The sequence below is a fragment of the Microcaecilia unicolor genome, chromosome 5 (genome assembly GCF_901765095.1).
Source record: "Microcaecilia unicolor chromosome 5, aMicUni1.1, whole genome shotgun sequence".
Classification (NCBI taxonomy): domain Eukaryota; kingdom Metazoa; phylum Chordata; class Amphibia; order Gymnophiona; family Siphonopidae; genus Microcaecilia; species Microcaecilia unicolor.
In genome coordinates this window covers 111,187,149-111,209,848 of record NC_044035.1, presented here as the reverse complement: position 1 = coordinate 111,209,848, position 22,700 = coordinate 111,187,149, and the positions used below count along the sequence as shown (strand labels likewise).

The 22,700-nt window shown below is 41.7% G+C and overlaps 1 protein-coding gene across 1 annotated transcript in view; it reads right to left on the bottom strand.

Moving 5' to 3' along the window:
* CALY (calcyon neuron specific vesicular protein) overlaps positions 1 to 22,700 on the bottom strand; it is a 190,338-nt gene that overhangs the window by 16,155 nt on the left and 151,483 nt on the right. Inside the window, exon 5 of the mRNA XM_030203194.1 lies at positions 8,775 to 8,888. Coding sequence (XP_030059054.1) covers positions 8,775 to 8,888 — 114 coding nt within the window. The remainder of the gene's footprint in view (positions 1 to 8,774; positions 8,889 to 22,700) is intronic.

Here is a 22,700-nt window from a genome sequence, read left to right as displayed (position 1 = left end):
CTCCGAGTTCCAGTTCCAGCCAAGATGCTGCACCTGCTCCAAGTTCCAGTTCCAGCCAAGATGCTGAGCCTGCTCCGAGTTCCAGTTCCAGCCAAGATGCTGCATCTCAGACTCTAAGCCGGCATAGTGGTTGCCCAACAAGACTTCCTGGTTTCAAGGGCCACTCCTCTTTTCAAGTTCCAGTTGTGCTTGCTACTGCCAGTCCAGTGATTCATGTTGGTGTGTTGAAGCCCATCAGGAGGTTTCACCACACTTACCCTTGGACACCTGAATCCCCTGTGGGGACCGGGAGGGGGGTCTTGAGGGGGAGGTACTGTCACGACTATGGCCGTGACTACCCTCATACTTACCCTGTTTCAGGGAGTCAGTGGCTGTGCTGGCTTCTGCTTGTCTCTGTCTCTGTCTCTGTCTTAGTTTCTCTCTGGCTCTGTGTGCTGATTGCCCTACTGAACCTCACCTGTGTGGGCTATGCCTCTTCCAAGATGGCTGCCGCCTCTTCGTCTCTGCCAGTATCCAAGATGGCTCCCGCTGTTACTTTCTATGGGATGCCTGCTCTGAGTGTCAAGCCTCTGTTTGGTTGCAAGGTGATTGCTGCACCTGTGGCTCTGGTGTTGATGGGCTTTATTAGTCACCTGAAGACTACAGTCCTGGCCTTTGCATTGCCATTTCCTCTGCAGTGCCTTAGGTCCCGAGGTTAGTGTGCTGTTAGCACCATTTGCTTTCCTTGTCTTTTGTTCTGTGGGTTTCCTGCCCTTCTGTGTTTATAGCTCTGTAGGGTTTTAGCCCTTCTGTGTTTATCGCTGGTGGGTTTCCAGCCCTTCTGTGTTTATAGCTCTGTAGGGTTTTAGCCCTTCTGTGTTTATCGCTTGTGGGTTTCCAGCCCTTCTGTGTTTATAGCTCTGTAGGGTTTCAGCCCTTCTGTGTTTATCGCTTGTGGGTTTCCAGCCCTTCTGTGTTTATAGCTCTGTAGGGTTTTAGCCCTTCTGTGTTTATCGCTTGTGGGTTTCCAGCCCTTCTGTGTGTATAGCTCTGTAGGGTTTCAGCCCTTCTGTGTTTTTTGCTCTATGGGTTTCCTACCCTTCTGTGTCTAGCTCTGCTAGCTCTCTGTGTTTGTTCCTAGTGTTAGATTAGCCAGCTTAGCTCCGTCTGGTTTGTAGCCTGTGCCTAGCTCTGCTAGTTCTCTGGGTTTGTTTCCGGTGTAGGACTTGTTAGCTTGGGCACAGCTTTGTGGTTAGCTGGTGTATAGCTTTACTAAGTCTCCTGAGTTTGTTCTGTGTATGTTTCCAGTGCATGACTTGTTAGCTTGGGCACAGCTTGTTGTTAGCTGGTTTATAGCTGTTCTAGTCTCCTGAGTTTTGCTCTGTGTATGTACCTGTGTATGACTGGTTGCCTGGGTATAGCGTTCCTATTAGCCTGGGTACAGTCTACTAGTCATTGTGTTGATTCCTGCTGACTGCCAGAACCCGGACAGTTCCTGCTTGTCTGCCTTGCCTTCGCCTAGGTGCCAGGGGGCTCCCCTGGACCTTCCTTCCTGTTGTTCCTGTAAGTCCTACCGGCTGCCAGAACCTGAGGGCTCAACCCGAGGGGGAGGCAGTCAAGTGTAGGTGAAGCTTAGGTCCAGGGTGTTCCAGTTCCGTTCCAGTGTGTTCCAGTCCAGCGGGTTTCACTCCGGTATGTTCCTGTCCAGTGGGGCCACTCCGGTGTGTCCAGTCCAGCGGGCCCCACTCCAGTGCGCACCTGTCCGGTGCGTTCCAGTTCCGAGTGTTCCAGTGTAGAAATCCAGTCCGGAGTTCCGGTCCAGTTTTGTCTCCTCTCTACCTGGAGGGTGATTTTGCCTTAAAGGACTCACAAACCCCGCGCTCCCGGGGAAGAAGCCTGAAGGTATGCAAAGGACCTCGAGAGCGCGTCCCGCATGGGCGGGCACGCGACACCAACTATCTAAACAAACACTCAATATTGCATGATGCCCAATCAGGTTTCCGATCAAACCACAGCACAGAAACAGTATTAATTACCCTCATGACTAAATTTAAACAAATGATTGCAACTGGTAACAATGTACTCCTCCTACAATTTGACATGTCGAGTGCCTTCGACATGGTTGACCACGGAGTCCTATTACACATACTTGAATACTTTGGCATTGGAGGAAATGTCCTAAACTGGTTCAAAGGGTTCCTAACCAAGCGTTCATACCAAGTCACATCAAATTCAACCACGTCTGCCGCATGGACACCTGAATGTGGAGTACCGCAAGGATCACCTCTCTCACCAACCATCTTCAACCTAATGATGATCCCCTTGGCAAAAATCCTATCAAACCATAACCTCAACCCACATATATACGCCGACGATGTAACAATATACATCCCTTTCAAACAAGACATCAAGGAAATCTTCAACGAAATTAACCAAAGCCTATACATCATGAACACCTGGGCAGACGCATTTCGTCTGAAACTGAATGCAGAAAAGACTCAATGCCTGATACTCACTTCCCAGTAGAACACGAAGGAATTTACCGCTATAAATACACCAAAACTAAACCTCCCAATCTCAGAAACGTTAAAAATCCTTGGAGTTACTATCGATCGCCACCTAACACTCGAAACCCACGCAAACAACACAACCAAAAAGATGTTCTAAGGCATGTGGAAACTGAAAAGATTAAGATCATTCTTCCCAAGATCCGTTTTTCGCAGCCTAGTGCAATCCCTCGTACTCAGTCATCTGGATTACTGCAACTCGCTGTACGCAGGCTGCAAAGAGCAAATCCTGAGGAAACTTCAGACAGCCCAGAATACAGCAGCCAGACTCATCTTTGGAAAACCAAAATATGAAAGTGCAAAACCCTTACGAGAGAAGTTACACTGGCTCCCACTTAAGGAACGCATTACTTTTAAAGTATGCACATTAGTCCACAAAATTATCCACGGCGAAGCCCCAGCCTACATGACTTAATTAATTGACTTACCACCCAGAAACGCCAAAAGATCATCACGAACCTTCCTCAACCTACACTTCCCTAACTGCAAGGGCCTGAAATACAAGACGCTACACGCGTCAACCTTTTCCTATATGAGCACGCAGTATTGGAACACACTTCCGCGCAACCTGAAAACGATTCACGAACAAACCAACTTCCGCAAATCACTGAAAACACATCTTTTTGATAAAATCTACGGAAAGAAACAAAACATATAAAATCCACACTCAATGCTCCGTTATACATCAACACATCCACCTAATAATTCTCAATCCTGAAATCACACCACACTCATACCTCTAACCAAAGAAGATGTATACCATAGGCTATCCATTGTTTATATGCTATATATTGTCCTCAGAATCTCTAGTTTTTCGTTGTTTTCCTTTCAATGTTTCTATATTCTTTTCCATTGATATATTCCTTAACGATACTTTGATTTGATTTGTTTTGTATAACTCTTCACAATGTAATCCATAACCGAATTGGAACAAAATGTAATTTCCATTATTCATAATGTATTGTAAGTCACTTTGAGCCTGCAAAAAGGTGGGAAAATGTGGGATACAAATGCAATAAATAAATAAATAAATAAAATACACAGTATTAACGACACATGAAAAGACATGACATGTGAAAAACAATATGCAACAGTCATTTCAAATGAATGCACATTCCTAACAATATATCATTCTTGGCAGAATGGCTATGAAGGGCCTAGAAAAGATTTTCAAGTGCGGAGAAATATCTATGCATACAAAGATTTGACACCACACTATCAACAATTCATCCTGCATTTTATACTGGTTTACTTACTAATAAAGAAAGCCTGCAAGAAAATATATGTTTTTAGATGTTTCTTAGACCTAGAAATATCACTGATCAATTGCAAATACACTGGAAACTTATCCCACAGCAAAGAGCCCACAAAAGAGAAGGCAGCTTTCCCTGGATTGGCAAAGTATCTTGCCTTAAAAGTTTGAAAAGCTTAGTTGGGTAATTTTCCCAGTGGATTCTTTTTAGGCCTATTTAACTGCATCATTATAGAGCCTTGTGCATCCTTTACATTTGGCCAGTTTAGCCCTTATCTTTGTTCCAGCACCTCTCAGTGTGGCATGTGTGTCTTTTTAAGATGCAGCTTAGAGTGATTACAGGTATCAGCTCTACCAGAAACTACAGTATAAGTTTTGAGTGGTGCCACTTTATTTAGTGTATCTTTTAACCAAGTCAGAGCTTGTATTTCCAAGTTTTTTTTTGCAAATCCATCAGCCCATCAGTCTCTTTCAGCTCTCTTTTTTGTCCTAGCTTTTCAAATTTATGGCTGGTAAAAGAGCATGCCATACAGATGCCCCAGAAATGTCAGTCATTTGTTAAAAGAGGCAGTGGTACAGAACAGTAAAATTCATTATTTCTAGCCCATCAAAGTAGAAATCTTGATCATTCCAAGCTTAATCATTCAGGGAATGTAATATATCCAGAGAATAAGTGTTGATATCATGAATATATTGCATCCTTTTAGCTGTGAGGCTTGAAATCACCGCCTCTGTCAGAGTTCTTCCTGTTAAGTTATACAATAAATTGAAAGGATTTTAATGCCTAGCACTATTGCCACTTTTTGTAACAGATTAATGTTCCCAAGGCATCTGCATGGTTTACTGATTATGATTTCTGGACAGTCAGCTTTGCTTGTTCTTGTACCTTTTGCTGAGTTTGATTCCTAGTGTGACCCCCCCCCCCCCCCCCTGAAAATGCTTCTGCTGCAGGCAGGAGGTGGGAGGATTTTCTGGGGGTCACTATGAAAAAGGGGGATGGTAAAGCTGGCCCGGTGGGTGGAAATGGGTGAGCCCAGCCTTCGGAGGTGGGGTGGAGAAGTGATAAAAGGGACTGTGAAAAGTGGATCCAGGTCTTTGATTGCCTCCCCTTCACCGAGACCCTGAGTACTGAGGGGGAGTCCTGGAGCTAAATAGGTGGAGTGGCTGGTTGCTGGAAACCTCTGCCAGGGGGCAGAGGCAGTATGAGTAGGTTTGAATAGGGTCCCCTTCGAGGAGAACCATGAGAAGGAAGGACTGCCTAGTGGAAAAAGACACCTTAGGCAGAAGGGATATGGGTGTGGAGGAGCCCCATTCCCGGTAGTACTTTGACAGTTAGCCAGAGGATCCCTAATCCAGGATGGGACAGACTTTCAATGGACTTTGATTGGATGTAACTTTGGCTTCTTATGAACTTAAATTGAAGAAATAAGGTTTGTTTATGAACTGTTGTTGGTTTTACCTTGATCCAGTAAAAGGAAGTTTGAAGTTCATTTGAAGCGGACTCTTGCATTCCCCAGGGTGGGAATACCCTTCAGCCTACAGGAGATTTTCTTCAGTCCCAGCCTATGCCCAGTTCATCTGAAGTACAAATCTGTTTTGTGAATCCCAGTCCCAGGCACCTGACCTGGGGAGCTTAGCTTGCGACCCTGACTGAGGAATAGACCAGGGCTACACTAGTAAATCTGAATGCTCTTACTTTGTCCAGCTAATGAAACATACTAGGATTACAGAGTTTCAGCCAAGGTACTGACAATGCTGCAATTTATACTATTCATTATACTTTAATAAGCTTGTGAAAAATAATTCAGATAGATTACTAGAAATATATAGGTGAGATTACCAAGAAGGAAAACAAAATTTCATATTATGGATGCAAATATACTGTTCTGAAATTTCAAGAATAAGCAAATGTGATTTTGTATAGTGAAATGTCTTTAAATTTATCTGGCATTTTTCTGGTAAAAATTAAGTTTTGACAGGTTGGATTTATAGATGAGAAAAACTAATTATTAATATGATTGCAAAGTACATCTTTGCTTTTGCTTTGAGGCCAAAGGAAATATGGAGTCGGATCTACTAAGCTTGTTTTGCATAGACACAAAAAAAAATGGCCTTAGAAAATCAGGCCCATGTATTTTCCTCAAACAAAAGGAAGGGATGATCTCCACAGCAAATATGAACAAACACCAACAAACAGTGGAGATAACCAATATGTCAAACCAGTGGACATACCCAAGTTCTTAAAAAGGGGTCGTTACTCAAATGACTCTAGTAGATTAGCTTTGCTGCTATAATGCCCTAGTCCGAGAGGTGTGACATACAAAACTTTGTTCAACGGCACATTCTCGTATCAATTGCCCCATTGGAGGAATTCATTACCGTTGAATATTCAGGGAAATTTTTCAATATTCTGTATTTATGAAAGCTTTCAAAACCTATTTTTAAGACTCATTAGGTAATCAATAGAACTAAAACAAAATAAAACATGGAAAAGAAAATAAGATGATAACTCAATACTAATCAAAAGCTAATCAAAAAATGTATTAAGTTATGTCCAATAAAAAAGGTATAATCTTATTTTCTTTTCCATGTTTTATATTGTTTTATTTGTATTGATTACCTTTAAAAGTGGTCTAACACGGCTACCACATCCTGGGATGCGCTGGGATGGTGTGTAGCCCCACCCAGGATGCACTGGACAGGGTTGTGCTGCCATTTTGCGGCGTCGAAGGAAGAGGAGGGAGGCAGGCTGCGTCCCTCCTCCAACCAAGGTAGGGGGGCGGGTGGGCAGAGAGGGATGGTGGGCAGCGGATGGAGTGACAAGTTCATCACACAGGGACCCTCGTCAATGCAGAGGGTTGGGTTGGGGAGGGGGGACCGGCGGTCCAGCGGACCTCCAGACCCCCCTGTCGCTGGGGGGGGGGGGCTTGGTTGGCGCCCACTGGACCACCAGGGACCATTTGCTGGGGGGTTGGGGGCTGGAGACCCACCGGATCTCCAGCCCTCCCTGAACCTGGGGGGGGGATCGTTGGGGGGGACCAGAGGTCTGCTGGACCTCCAGCCCCCTTTGCTCGGGGCAGGGGTAGTCAGGGCCTGGTGGTCCCATGGACCTCCAGCCCCTGTGTTTGACAGGTTTGGGATTTTGACAGCCCAGACCAGTCAAACAAGTGTGGGAGGATTGTGCTGAGCGCATGCTCAGGCACAATTCTACCCCATGATCAGAGATAATTGTGCTGCTTAAATTTGCATGCATTATCTCTGATCATAGGTCCAATAGCGCCCCGCGCTGTTCCAGCGCTATTTTAGAGCGCTGTTTGGAACAGCGCGGGGCTTTTGATCATCTGGGTGAGAGTGCCAGATGCACTAAACTTAACGAGCCATTAACGAGCAAGTAGTAAACCGTGGCATGCACTAAAGGCTTCTCCGAGCCATTTTCCGATCACGGTAGCAACTAACGAAAACGGAATGCAGATGATCCAAAGGCTATTATAATGAGCTGCACTACCGTTGTAAGGCTATTATAATGAGATGCACAACCGTTTTCCGATCCCCTTACTGTGGAAAACCTAATGGGAGGTCTACACCTCTCGTTGGGGCACAGGAAAGAATCGGAAGAAAAAAAATGTCATGAGGGACATCCTTTTTGGACGTCCTTCACCTGGGGGAAAAAACCCTACTCCAAAGACGTTCTTTTTGGACTTCCTTCACGTAATAATAAATAATAAAAACCCACTCCAAAAAGTCGTCCTTTTTGGATGTCCTTCACTCAAAACAATAACAAAAAAAGGGCGTCGTACTTCTTAATTTGTACTCTTCTGTTTTAAATCTTCCTTTGAGACATTTTTCCCTTCCTCATCAGCAGCTGAAGAGAGAGGGCTAATAGATGATTGTGAGCCCCCCCTCCCCACGGCCTCTCAGCCAATCACAGCGCATTTAGCTGACACTAGTGACAGCTAAACACACTGTGATTGGCTGAGAGCTGGAGGAGGGGCATAATCAAGCACCCTTGAAGAAAAGCCCGTCCTGCTCATCAGGGACATCCTTTTTTGGTTTAGTGAAGGACGTCCATGTTAGGCACTTTAGAAGGACGTCCCTGATGAGCAGGACGGGCTTTTTTTCAAGGGTGCTCGATTATGCCCCTCCTCCAGATCTCTCTCAGCCAATCACAGAGCATTCAGCTGTCACTGATGTCAGCTAAACACGCTGTGATTGGCTGAGAGGCCGTAGGGGAGCCTCACAATTGTCCATTAGCCCTCTCTTCAGCTGCCGATGAGGAAGGGAAAAATGTCTCAAAGGAAGATTTAAAACAGAAGAGCAAGAGTAAAAATTAAGAAGTACGACGTCCTATTTTTTTTTGCTCGTCAGAGACGTGCTTTGTTTGTTTGTTTTTTTAGTGAAGGACATCCTTGGCATGCGCAGAGCAGCCAGCATAACGCTTGGCTGCTCTATGCATGCTCAACCGGCCGACTGGCCGATTGTTTTCCGAGGAAATAAATAATGCAAGTGAGCTACAACGAGTAGCTCATTTGCATTCCATTTCCTTGATGCATGGCCGTTCTTCGCTATGGAATCAGTAAGGGAATGGCTCTTCCGAGGACTTTAGTGCATCTAGCCCTCATTCATACTGTATATCAAAGAACTGGAGAAAAAAAAAACATTTTACACTGAACGGCTGGCAGAGTTTTTCTTTTAGAGCAGTTGGTCTCAACTCAGTCCTCAGGACACACCGAGCCAGCCAGATTTTCAGGACATTCACAATGAATATGCATTAAATAAATTTGCAAGAACTACCTCAATTGCCTGTAAATCTATCTCATGTATATTCATTCTGGATATCTTGGTATGTCTAGAGGACTGGATCAAGATCCTTGTTCTAAAGATAAACAATTGCATAGGTAGTACTTTAAACTTCACAGCTTCATTTACAGTTTAGTGCCATCCAAAATACAGTGTTAGAAAATCATTGGTTACCTCACCTTAAACACAAAGCCTTCTGGGCAGCTTAACTGATCATACCAGAGCGCCTTGTACATGACCAACATGAGAAGACAGGCCAGAAATGCCATGGTAATTAGAATGAGACCAGTCAGCTAAAAGAATGAGAAAGAATAACAATAAAATATGCATGAAGCCTTCTGAATAAAACATAGCACAAGCTTTCATAATCTACAGACTGTGTATCATGTATAAAGACATTTTAGACAAACACTTCAAATACTCCAGTATGATTGTTTCAACTGTTTCTGCTCTGCAGGACCCTTTTACAAAGTGCATTAGACAGAATAGGCAACTTCCAAATGCAATAGATAAAAGCAACAATATAAGAGGAATGGATAATCAACCAGTAGGCACCCAAGTGATTTGGTGAGATACATAGGAGTCTAGTACTTTCAATACATTTTCAGTTGCCTGACATGCTATGGCACACCAAAGCCTGCATCAAGGGCAGGGAAACAAGATGCTAAAAACTTTAAAGCATGCACTGGTCAATTTTCAAAGCAATTTAACCGAACGGGAGAGCCTCCTATCTGGTTAAATTGCTGATATTACTACTAATCATTTCTATAGCGCTACTAGATGTATGCAGCGCTGTACACATTATATGCAAGTACTTTCTCTGTCCCTAGAGGGCTCACAATCTAAATTTTGGTACCTGGGGCAATGGAGGGTTAAGTGACTTGCCCAATGTCACAAGCAGCTGAAGTGGGAATTGAACCCAGTTCCCCAGGACAAAGTCCACTGCACTAACCACTAGGCTACTCCTCCAGCAGCACTTAACTGGACAGTGCCTTTATGAAATGCATTTCCTACATCTAGGGACTATCTCATCCTTCATTACCCAATTTGTAAGAAGATTCATTATAAATCTATTCATAACTCAGTATTTACCTACCAAGGTACGAAGATATGGAATTCTCTGCATAATCCATTAAGGTATGTTAACGATAACCTCTTATTTCATAAGCTGTTGAAAACAATTTTATTTAGTAAATCCCTTAATCGCACTTATAATTGTTACATAAATATGTAAGTGTTGCCATACTGGGACAGACCGAAGGTCCCTCGAGCCCAGCATCCTGTTTCCAACAGTAGTCAATCCACAAGTACCTGGCAAGATTCCAAAACAGTACAATACAGTTTAAGCTGCTTATGCTAGAAATAAGCAGTGGATTTTCCCCAAGTCCATCTTAATAAAGGGTTATAGACTTTCTTTTAGGAAGCTATCCAAACCTTTTTCTCAGGCATGCTTGCAACCCTGCTCTTGTTATTCAATAGTAGTGAAGTTTGTATATTGTATTATTACTACATATACTATTACTAATTGTATTGTACTTTTGGCAAATGTTTATTGTTAGCCACATTGAACCCAAACTTGTTTGGGATAATGCGGGATAGAAATGTCATAAATAAATAAATGAAATATTGGCTGGTGCCAAGTTAACTTCCAGGTAGCAGCACCCTCCTTCCTCAATCTGGATCTCCCTTCCATTCCACCTCGAGACAGGAAGCCCCCGATGAAGCCCTTCTTCCCATCTCACTTCTGTAGACCCTGTAGTAGTGTATGATCACTTGATAGCAATATACCTACCTTCATTACATGGATTAGTGATATCTTGTTTAACTAGGTATTTTAATGCTTCTTACTTTGCTTCATGTAAGCAGATTTTTCAGTGTCTGTTTCCTTTGCAGCAGTGAGCTTAGGGAGCTCATTTTAGATAACCATTAGCACTGTTTGGTGTACTCTTTAAGGTAAAGAAGGATTTTTATTTAATATTATTCAAGCATGTTAATTTCATCATTATTTTTCATTTTAGTTCTATTAGTCTTACTGTTTTCTGTATTCCTGTTTGCTTTTTCTATAAGTGTATAATTTCATTTAACTGGTGATCATGTTATATGGTATGTTATGCCCTTTCTTTTAGGTGGATTTTGGGTTTAACATCCAGAACACTCAGTTGTACGATTGACTCTGAAACAAACACAGATGTAGTACAGAAACATATCGAGCTACTGAAAATATATTGGAAGTGACTAGACTCCTCTATATATACTACCACTAATTTTATGTTTACTCTTGGAATAAATCTCTTTGCGCCTACTGGTTGATTATCAACTACTCTTGTACCTGATAATCAAGGGCCCCACTCTGAGGATAAATGGCTAACCTAAAAGAATACAAAAAAAAATATTGAAGTTCCTGGAACTGCTAGCAGGCAAATGTTCACCTTGTTAGTTCAATAATCATTCCTCATTAACACATGATGGAACCCCATTGCTGTATTTCTATAGCATGCAGTACTCAAGCAAAATAAAATCCTTTTTGTTTTTATTGTTGCTATTCTTATCTGAAGAGCATCATCTGTGTTTCTGATACCACTCCAGAGTTGTCAGATTTTGTTGTTTATGAAACAGATGTCTATTAATTTTCTGAAAATCAATTATGTTGAAAAAAAGTTTCCCTCCAAAAAGATCATTTCAATATATTTCAAAATGCAACTAAGATGCTTCTCTCTTCCCCCAAAACTTTATTTTGAGGGTTTTCAAATGCAGATATAGACTCCCCAATTTATTCTCTCCTTTTTTTCAAAATTATACCCACCAGTCTATGAACTGAATTTTCTATGACTGTACACTTTTTAATTAAACTAAATTTTGAATTACTGGAACAAGAGGCCACGATATGAGACTCAAAGGGGATAGATTCAGGACCAACATCAGAAAATATTCTTTCATAGAAAGAATGGTGGGTGCATGGAATGCCTTTTCGGGCCAGGCTATTGACGCTAAAACAGTAATGAATTTCAGGAAGACAAAAGATAAGCTTCTTTTTGGAAGGTATCAATTTGCAAGTGGTAATGAGAGGATAAGTCATTAAAGTTAGCATTTAAGTTTCAAGCTTATTAATATCTTATTATACAGCATATCGAAGCTACCATCTAAATTTGGATTATTCTTCATTGTAGAACAGAATGAAATGAATAGAGAAAAAGTAAAAAATTTTCAATAGGAAATATTGTTAAAGTAGTTAAAAGACAGTCTCTGTATTCTCCAGTTGATTTTGATGTCATAACTCTATAACCACATCCTGCCTTTGTATCTTTTGTGATCATGAAAAACTGAGGGGCCCTTTTACAAAGGCATGGTAGGGCTAATGTACGGGTAGCACATACCCAATCGGCACTACCGCTGGGGTAGTGCATGAGCTCGGCGATAATTCCGATTTTGGTGCGTGCTGAATCACACGGTAGAAAATATTTTTCTATTTTTTACCATAGGGGGCATTCCCGGCGATAACCGGCAGTGCGTACAAGTTGGCACACGCTGCGTGGTTACCGCACGGGTAGCACGTGAACCCTTACTGCTAGATCAACAGGTGGCGGTAAGGGCTCAGGCCATAAATAGGCATGTACTAGGTTTAATATTAGCACAGGCCCATTTCCCGGCCCATTAAAAATAGCCTTTTTTCCAGCCATGGTAAAAAATGGCCCAGCGCGGCTAAAAGACATGCCCACACTAACACAGGCCACTTTTTACTGTGACTTTGTAAAAGGACCCCTGAATGCTTTGTTAGTTTTCAATTTTCCTTTAAACTTCTGAAACTATGACTCTAATCATAGATAAGTGGGTAGGTTACTTCAAGTTTCCAAGTTTATTCGGGGCATCTACCCCACCCATCAAACACATTATCTAGGCAGCTCCTACTAAGAGTACTAGTGCCAACATATCATTGTTAGTAGTGCGGGGGGGTAATGAGGCTGTTCATTCACAATATAATCAGAGAGATTATGCATGCTCGGTGTTTTTACTGCCCCCACGCTTTTTACCAGAGCGAGCTGTGACACTTATGCGCTTTTTGTGATCAGTCCCGGAGTGATTTTTCATTTCTTCTGTGATGCCCCCTTTTTAACTCTCATTTGTAAGAGAAATATATCCTCTTTGTGAAAGTATATTTGCTCTAGTTATAAAATGGTTTTACAGTGGATTACATTCACACGCAGCCAAACTTACCAATTCCAGTGTTGACCTTTGTATTGCATTAGTCATTATTTTTACTGTACACATGAACTTTGGTGACCTGATCATTATGATATAGCAAATATTTAGTATTTAATATTCAATATGTAGATCCGTTTAAAATTACGCTACTTGACTTATTTGCTCACCATACTTTTCTGAAGATGTGGCCATGCATTGCATGTCAGCACACTGGTATATGCAGTCTTTTAAAACCTTTTTTTAGTGTCTTTTTGTTTGCTGTAGTCAATATAAGTGTGGGTATACATTGCTTTACAGTATTATTAAGGTACTATTTACGGTTGGCTGTCTGTATCTGCTTTGTATAATTGTATAAATCTTATAAATAGCGAAATTTGTCTGTAACATACGTGAATTATATAATTGTACTTGGGTGTTCACAACATTTCTTCATTTTGTTACCTGTAGTGTCAGTTACTACATCTTGCTAAGTCCTTCAACCTTCTTTTGAAGCACATATGCATTCTTTGATAACAGCTACATTACTGTTCAATACAGGACATCTCTTGTGGTTTTAAAACTGTGGAAGAACACCTGTTAGACGTTGTCCTACAAAAGATTAGCACAATATATGGAGAGATATATTGTCCTTTTTATGTCATCTTTTATATTATCTGTCTAAATGTAGCACTCCTCTCTCACTTCTGCAAAAAGATATATATTCTGTCATAGTTAGATTTAGATTTTTTTATTTACTAGTAAAAAAGGCCCGTTTCTGTATGTAATGAAATGGGTGCTAGCAAGGTTTTCCTCGGAGTGTGTATGTTTGAGAGAGTGTGTGTGAGAGTGAGAGTGACTGGTGAGAGAGAGAGTGAATGTGCGAGTGTGTGTATGTGACAGAGAGAGATTGAGACTGGGTGCAAGTATGTGTGTGAGAATGAGAGTGTGTGCCAGGGTCCCCCCCTACCAGGGTCCCCCCTCCCTCCCAGTTCCAGGGTCATCGTCCCCCTCCCTCCCTCCGAGTTTCAGGGTCAGAGAGAGGGGCAGTGACGTGAGAGGCGAGAGGAGCGGCTGCAGAGCCGACAGCCAGCTGTGAGTGACGTCAGCCTGGCTACGGAGCCTAGCTCAGCAACGCTGAAGGAGCCACAGACACAGGCAGACACATTAGAACGTTGGTGGTGAGAATTATTATATAGGATAACCCACCCTTATCCAGAGCGAGGTATAGAATATACTCATAAAACCCACATAAAAGGGGAAAAAACAAACAACAAGAAAAAATAATAATAAACCAACAACAACAAAAAATAATCCATAGTCAAAAAGTAAAAAAAAGTCCAAAAATATCAGCAAACTATTTACACAACAGGAGCAAAAAAAGTCAGACACATCAAATGACGCTTTTATGCATGCCTTTGTTTGCATTTGAAGGCAGCCTGTATGCCAAGTTGCTGTGGCTGATGTAACAGCTGCTTGTAAAAGGAAACCTCTTGCTAATTTCTAGTGTTGTATTGCACTAACCAGACAGGGAAAACATTGGACTGCTTCTGCTGGTTATTTGTTTAGCCCCTGATGCAGCCCTTGTAGGGCGAAACATGGCCAAGTTGGGCGAATAAAGAAAATTGTGTGCTGTTTTGATGACTTGGAAATAAATATCATTTTACTTTTTTACGTGTCTGCTCTTTTTTCTGATGTTTGCCATTTCAGTTGGGACTGACATATGCCCTGAAAGAGAGAGTTGCAATAATCTAAATGACTGAGTACCAATGAAAAGAACATTATACACAGCAATTTTTGATTGAAAAATGAATTCACTGAAAAAAAATCTTTTTTAATTTGAAGAAGCATTTCTGCATATATTCAAACAGATATGCTGGCAAAAGCTCAATGTATCATCTATTATGACTCACAAAATTATTATTATTAGCATTTGTATAGCGCTACCAGATGCACGCAGCGCTGAGCACCTGACATAAAGAGAGACAGTCCCTGCTCAAAAGCGCTTACAATCTAAATAATACAGACAGATGAGACAGTTATGGGTGAGGGAAGTAAAGGTGAGAAAGAAGGAAGGAAGGAAGGAAGGGACAAGGGGGAGGGCAATTGAGTAGTGGCTAGGAGCTAAAAGCAATAGCGAAAAGGTGGGTTTTCAGCATAGATTTGAAAACAGGTAGAGATGAAGCTAGACATATAGGTCCAGGAAGTCTATTCCAGGCATAAGGAGCCGCGATAGAAAAGGAACGAAGCCTGGAGTTAGCAGTGGAGGAGAAGGGGGACGACAAGAGAGATTTGTCCAGTGAGCGGAGTTCACGGGGAGGAATGTTGGGAGAGATGAGAGTGGAAAGGCAATGAGGGGCTGCAGAGTGGATGCATTTAAAAGTCAGTACGAGAAGTTTAAACTGTATGCGGAAGTGGACAGGGAGCCAATGAAGTGACTTGAGGAGTGGGCTAGTGTGGGTATAATGATTCTGACGGAAAATAAGTCGTGCCGCAGAATTTTGGACAGATTGGAGAGGAGAGAGATGGTTGAGCGGAAGACCAGTGAGAAGTAAATTGCAATAGTCTAAGCAAGAAGTGACAAGGGTTTGGATAAGGGTTCTGGTGGCGTATTCAGAAAGGAAGGGGCAAATTTTGTTAATGTTGTAGATAAAGAAATGACAGGTTTTGGCGATCTGTTGAATATGTGCAGAGAAGGAGAGAGAGGAATCAAAGATGACTCCAAGGTTATGAGCCGAGGAGACAGGGAGGATGTGAGTAAAGAATCAACAATTTTAATATCTACTCCTGCCATAGAAAGCCGATGTAGGAGCTGAACATTATTGATTCCATTTTAATAAATGGGAAAGCAACCAATTTGCAATACTGTTCAGTTTTCATTTATTATCAGAATATCTTGAGGCTGCATGGGGTCAACATATATAAACTAAGGCAGTATATCAAGACTACAATAAACATAAACATATAAATGATGTCAGATCTAGGGGCCCTTTTACTAAGCCGCCTAAGCGTCTACGCATGCCGAATGTGCACCAAAATGGAGTTACCACCCGACTACCGCGTGGCTCTTGCAGTAATTTCATTTTTGGCGCGCATCCGATACGTGCATCTGGAAAATATTTTATATTTTTGGACACGTGCCAAGTGGCATTTGACGCACGTAGGTCATTACCGCCCGGATTCTTTACCGCTAGGTCAATGACTGGCAGTAAGTTCTCAGACCCAAAATGGATGCATGGCAATTTTGATTTTGCCGCACGTCCATTTTCAGCAAAAAAAAAAAAAAAAAAGGCCTTTTTACAGGTACACTAAAAAATGGATCACCATACACCCAAAACCAGCGCCTACACTACCGCAACCCATTTTTCAGCACACCTTAGTAAAAGGACTCCCTAATGACTGATTCCATGTGGCTAGCAGTTCCATGAATATATTAAACAGGATCAGTGATCGTATATATCCTTGGGGAATGCCACAGGTAATGGTTTGGAGAATATATTCTGCTATTGTACTATATGGGCTCTGAATGTGGTATGGGCTCTGAATGTGGAGTCCCTTAAGGTAGGGTTTATTATCTTATGTTTTCAATATTTTTTATTTCCATTTGCAAGCATGTTACGTACGTTGGAAGTTTGGTTTTATAGGTTTGCTGATGACATTGAACTTTTACTTCCATTAAAGTGTAGCATGGCATAAGTGTGAGGGCATTGTTTCTATATTAGGTAGAACTTCAATTAAAATTGAAGCTTGCCAAAAGTGAGACCCTTTGGGTGGGGAACAGATTGGAATTTTTAGATTGGGCATTAGAAAAGATATTCACTCAATGGGTTAATATTTCTTAACTACTCTCAATGCTAGTACATATTCTGTTCTGAATCACTTCTCCAGCTATCATCAATATGTCCTATCTTTATTGTTCTACTTTACTGTTTTTATTACTATTTTTGTTATTTGAAAACCTTAATAAAATTTCAGGGGAAAAAAAAAAGAAAAGATTCATGTAAAGAATGTATGTGATACTGGATTCAGATTTAAGTTTCCATTCTTACATATCCAAGCTTCTTCAGTCATGTTTTTACCATCCATGTTTTATAGTCAATTGAGCAATATATAGCAATATTTTGTTACGTTCATTTTTTAAAAATGTTTTATTTATATTTGTTTGTTTGTTTGTAGACTCCTAAAGCAGGCACCACAGTGCCAAAATGCAGTGCCGTGTCGAGTCTTATATATTATCTATTGTTAATATGTGTTCTAGCTTGAGACCTATCCACTGGAATGGTGGTGGGCCAAGCTACACAGCTCAAAACAGCTGAAAAGCACTAACTAGGCCTGATAACCAGCTGATGGCCTTATAGTAGAGAGCCTGCAAGAGCAGGACTGCTTGGTGAGTCTTAATGAAACCCGGTACAACTTTTAAATTGAGTGTAACACTTACGATGTAGAAATTAATGACAAAAAAGGAAAAAAGTTTGGTTCTTAAAATGGAGATTGTCTTTATAAAATGGCTTCCAGTATCACAAGATATAAAGACATAGATCTCTCTCTCAGGATTAGGAAAGAGGTTTTAAAAGTGTTGAAATTGGCACTATGAAGCAATCTTTGAGAGGAGGGGCAGGTGGGCACCTGATCTGCGGTTAAGTGTGATTCAGAGATGAAGCAAGAGTAGAGAAAAAAAGTCCCTCTCCATAGACTTGTATGGGGACCAAATACTATATAAGAAGTGGGCATCAGAGCTATCGTTGGAACGTTTTCCCCAACGAATCTTGAAGGAGCGAAGCTCTGGCCGGTTGAATCCAGAATCTGTCCTATGAATGTACCAAACTGAAGTCCTGATTTGGGTGAGAATAAATACACTATTTCTGTAACAAAACTGTTTCTGTCTTTGTTTCAATCTATTCTCTCTCTTCCACCTGTTTCACAGAATAACACACACACACGTAAGATTTCTCATTCACATATATTTCATATATTTCATAGATTTCATGTGGGAACATAAATGGCCAAAGATTCACTTAGATCCAAATAGACAGAAAGCTGTGGTCATGGAAATTAGATTTGAACTGCGCCTTCTGTTACCTCCCCAGCGCCGATACCCATGGAATGGGGTGTCACTGGAATTCAGGGAGGCGGTGGTGATTAACAAGATCTTAGAAGAACAAACCCTCTGTACACCTCCGTGGGGAAGGGTCCTGCGGGGGTCTAGAGAGGGGTAGATAAAAACACTATGTACTACAGCAAATCCCATTGTCTGTCAAGCCTTCTTCCTTTTCCTGCTTCTTTTTTTTTTTTTATACTGTTTTTATTAACAAGAGTAACAGACAAATATTTCCAACTGTCCATTGTTCCTTTGCTGCTATTACCCCATGGGACTTGTTTGTGTTCAGTTACCTTTTGGTTCATATATGTCAATTGAGACCTTATTTGTATTGCCATGATTTGAGATCACCAACTCAAGCACCTGATTAGACTACTGTAATAGTCTTATTGTTGGCCTTTCTCAGCAGCTTATATTGAGGCTACAGTTGATTCGCAAATAATGCCACTTGTATTAGTGGTCATTTAGTAAGATTTGATTATGCTTCTCCTAAATTGTGTGAGTTGCACTGGATCAAATCTGGACACAAGAATGGTTAAGAAGAGGTAAATTGAAACCCAAGGATAAGAGATTCACAGTTGCTGTTGGAGGACAGTGGATTACAGACAGGATGGTTCAGAGTCTGCATAGAAAAAAATGGTACAACAGACGTATATAGATTCTATAAGAAAAATACTGGAAACAGTCACTCATCTCACAGTTGATTATAAAATTCTGATGGCAGAAAATTTCTACACAGAAAAACACAACAAGATGGCACATCTCATCCATTGTACACTTTCCAAACATTACATTGCTGTACCAGAGAAGCACTGGAATCATGACCCTAAGAGAATTATGCAGAATGAAGAGTTTATGATCCGATGAGACATTTCCATTCTGACTGATAAAAAAAAGCTGGATGCAAGGAAATTGGACATAGTGGTAAAAGAGAAAAAAACCAGAAGGCATTGATCATAGAGATGTCAGTCCCCAGCGATTACTCTGTGAATCATGTGGAGAAAGAGAAGATAATATAAAATACAGTCCAAAACCAAGAAAATATGGCAGAAAGATAGAGAAATGTTTCCCATCATTTTGGGTGCTACAAGCTTGATTAAAAGTAATTTTCAAGCACACCTGGACATGTTGACTATACATATGCTACGTCTTATGAACTCCAGAAGTTCTCTTTGGCACAATGCAAGGTCTATAGCAAGCGTTAGCAGTAATGTGAGAGACTGAGATCATATTCCACATACCCTGGCTTAGGAATGAGGTTCACTGTCACGGTATGCAAAAACAAATCCATTTGTAGATATTGCCCTACGAGTGATGCATATAAGTGCCAGAAAACTCTTTTAAAAAGCTTATGCAATTGGAACCAGCTGCCTGGTACAGAATTGCTTTTGAATATTAGGCTTTAAGTGTGACTGAAAACCCACACTAGGTTGTGTGAGCACAGCCATGTCATGTTTTTAACATGCATAAGAGGGATGTCACAACTGTGGGATAGTCCATCAATAGTCACACCTCAGGGTCCACACAGAACATTCATTTCTCCCAGTGTTCTCTCCTCTTCACTCTAAAGCATATACACTCTTTTCCAATGGGGCTGGTTTTCTCTGGCCGGTGGGGGTGGGGGTGGGGGGGTGGGGAGGAATTTCTCTCCAAGGCCCTGGTATACAGATCCCTTCAAATAAACACTTAGAGATAGGTATAGGGTGCTCCAACACGCGTTACTAAAAATACACAGAAAACAGTTACTGCTGTGAGGTAGCCCTGTCAGGAGATTGCACAGTACTAAATCAACACTGTAATACTCCACATTCTTCCTTTCTGTTTCTGTGATTCTTTTTTATAATAATCAGTCCTTTTGTGGTAAACAGTTTCCCATCTACATGGCAAACTTCAGAGATGCCAAGGGGGAACAATTTTTGAGAGGGAGATTTTAGCACTCAACCTCAGCCCTACCCCCACTCTACCACAGCACCAGCCCCACCCAGCCCACCTCCTAGCAGTCACTCCCTGTCTCAGCTGAACCACACAATCATTCCAGAAATTCTTTATTTACATAGGTGACAAGAGGGATGGATTAGAACTTCAAAATCCCATCACTTAATACTGCTTTCTAGGCCTCCATGCCCTCTGATCTTTCACACCATTTTTCTATGCCCCCTATGGACATACTTTCCCCCTTCTTACCTGCTCCCTCCCTCTCTCTCTCACTAGAGGCTCTTCTCTCCTTGTCCCTCTCTCCCACCCACTACAGGCTTCTTCTCCATCTCTGTCTAGAAGCTGTTCATCTTCTCCCTCTCTTTCTCTGTCTAGAAGCTCTTCCCTTTTTTGTACCCTTCTATTCTTTCTTGCAGTCTTCACTCACTACTAGAGAGTTGCACAGGGACAGAAATCTTACCCATCCCCATCTGTCCCTGCTGGAATCTTACCCATCCCCACCCGTCCCCAATGGAATCTTACCCATCCCCACCCATCTCTGCAAGAATTTAACTGGTCCCAACATGTCCCCACCTGTCCCTGCAAGAATTTAACCCGTCCCCACCTGTCCTCACAAGAATTTAACCTGTCCCCACCCATCCCTGCAAGAATTTAACATAAAAGAAAATTCCAGTCAGCTCTTTGTCTCTTTCTCTGGATTTGAGCCACTGCACTGCAGGCAAGGAAGGAATGAAAGTTTGAACTTGGAACACGCTGGTGCGCACATGTAATATTTGTCTCTGATTCGTTGGTACTTTGCGCTGAGAGGTCGCCACATGCATGCGCCACTAGGTCAGGTAACATTTGATGCTCGTGCCTGTGTCAGAGCTAAGGTCTGTGCATCAGCCCGGGAGCAAAGAGGATTAATAGTAACATAGTAAGTGACGGCAAAGAAAGATCTGAACAGTTCATCCAGTCTGCCCAATAGTCACACTCATTATCAATTCATGATTTAATCAACAAGTGTGGTATTATATACTTGATTATGGTGTTTCTGGGACATAGACCATAGAAGTCTATCCAGCCCTATCCTTATGTTCCAACTTCTGGAGTTGCCGTCGAAGCCCACTCCAGTCAATTTGTCTTTTGATTTGTGAGACATAAACCGTAAAAGTCTGTCCAGAACTGTCCTCATGTTCCAGCCACTGAAGTTCCTGTCTAAGCCCTTTCCAACCCATCCTAAACCAGATTGCCCTACAAGACCATACAAGTCTGCCCGGTATCGGCCCTAGTTCATCAAAGTCAGAGTCGCCATCTAAGTGTCACTTGACACATCCACACACATGCAGCCATTTAAGCTTAGGTTTTTTATAACTTCCACTTTCTAATTAGAGATCTTCTGTGTTCTCCCACGCCTTTTTGAATTTCGTCATCATTTGTGTCTCTACCACCTGCTTAATGGAAGACTTTCCACATTTATGCTGTTAAAGCAAGGAGGAAGAGGAGGAGGAGACAGCACTCAAAGAACTTGGTACTCAGTAGATGAGAGGCTGGCGCAGGTGGAGCTTACACTTCCACAGGAACCCTGCAGGAATGGTTTCCATCCCCATGGGAATCCCGCAGGAACTGCTTCCGTCCCTGCGGGAACCCTGCAGAACTGCTTCCGTCCCCACAGGAATCACACAGAATTGCTTCGGTCCCTGCGGGAATCGCACAGGTTCTGTGGGATTCCTGCAAAGCCCATTCCTGCGGGATTCCTGCAAACCCCATTCCCGTGCAGGTCTCTACTCACTACAGACTTCTTTCTTCCAATTAGAGACTACTCACCCACTCACTCGATGCACTTTCCCCCATTCTCACACTCACCCACTTTCTCCCATTTTGAATACAGCATTGTGTGTAGGGAGTGTAGTTATTTTTCATGGCGATCTCCCTCTTGCACTAGTTAAATGACTTGGAGAGAGGGTTCATTTTTTGATGACACGAATCTCCTTTTTCTGAAACCATATACTTCATTTCTATATATACCCTTCAAACTTCTCTCCTGTAGCACTCATTTTTCCTTTGAAAAAAATTCTGGTCACCCTGTTTAACTAAAAAGCACATATGCAGTAGTTTATTAAGTAACAACCACATTTGATGCTCAAAGAGTGCTTTTAAAAGTGTACCCAGGAGCTGACAGAAAGCCTCCTTCTGAAGGGTCATTTAAATGAGTCAGTATAAGTGTCTGTCACACGCTTGTAAAAGCTGCTAAAAATTCTAGGACAGATCAAAGCTTTGTACACATTGAAATACATTGACTCTGTCGACAGATAAAGGCTATTAAACCAGTAGTTTAATATTCTGGCAGTCTGCCTGTTCAAAATTAAAACCCACACTTTGCTTGTTTATTTTTTAATGGCTATATTAGGTGATTTCCCTTTGGTCACTAGGACTGCATAAGCTTCAAAAGTACAGATATTTTCAGTTTGTCTGGGTCTGCCTCCAGGCTGCCCTTTACTTTCATAGTGCCAATGTACATCCACATGCAGCTGAATAAACAAGAAGATGGGTGTATCTCCTAGTTCAAACCTATTACTAAGAGGACCTATGCATCCAAAGATACCATTAGGCAAATCAGTGATTCACAGCCTTTTGAGTAAAGGGTCCATGGTAGAAATGTAATTTTTAAAAAGGCATACTAGGTTTGATATTGCACAGTTTACAGTGTATTTCCATGTGCTGTACATTCATGCTTACATAGAGATAACCTACACCTAATATGATGCAAGATTTAATATTTCTGGATGTAGAGGTCAACTTCTGCTTACACAGATGTATCCTGTATAAGACACGTGCATGGTATCAGTTTATCCTTTTAGCTTTGACATTAAATCCCATTTTAAGTAAGTGAAGAGTATGTTTAAGGGACAGAATC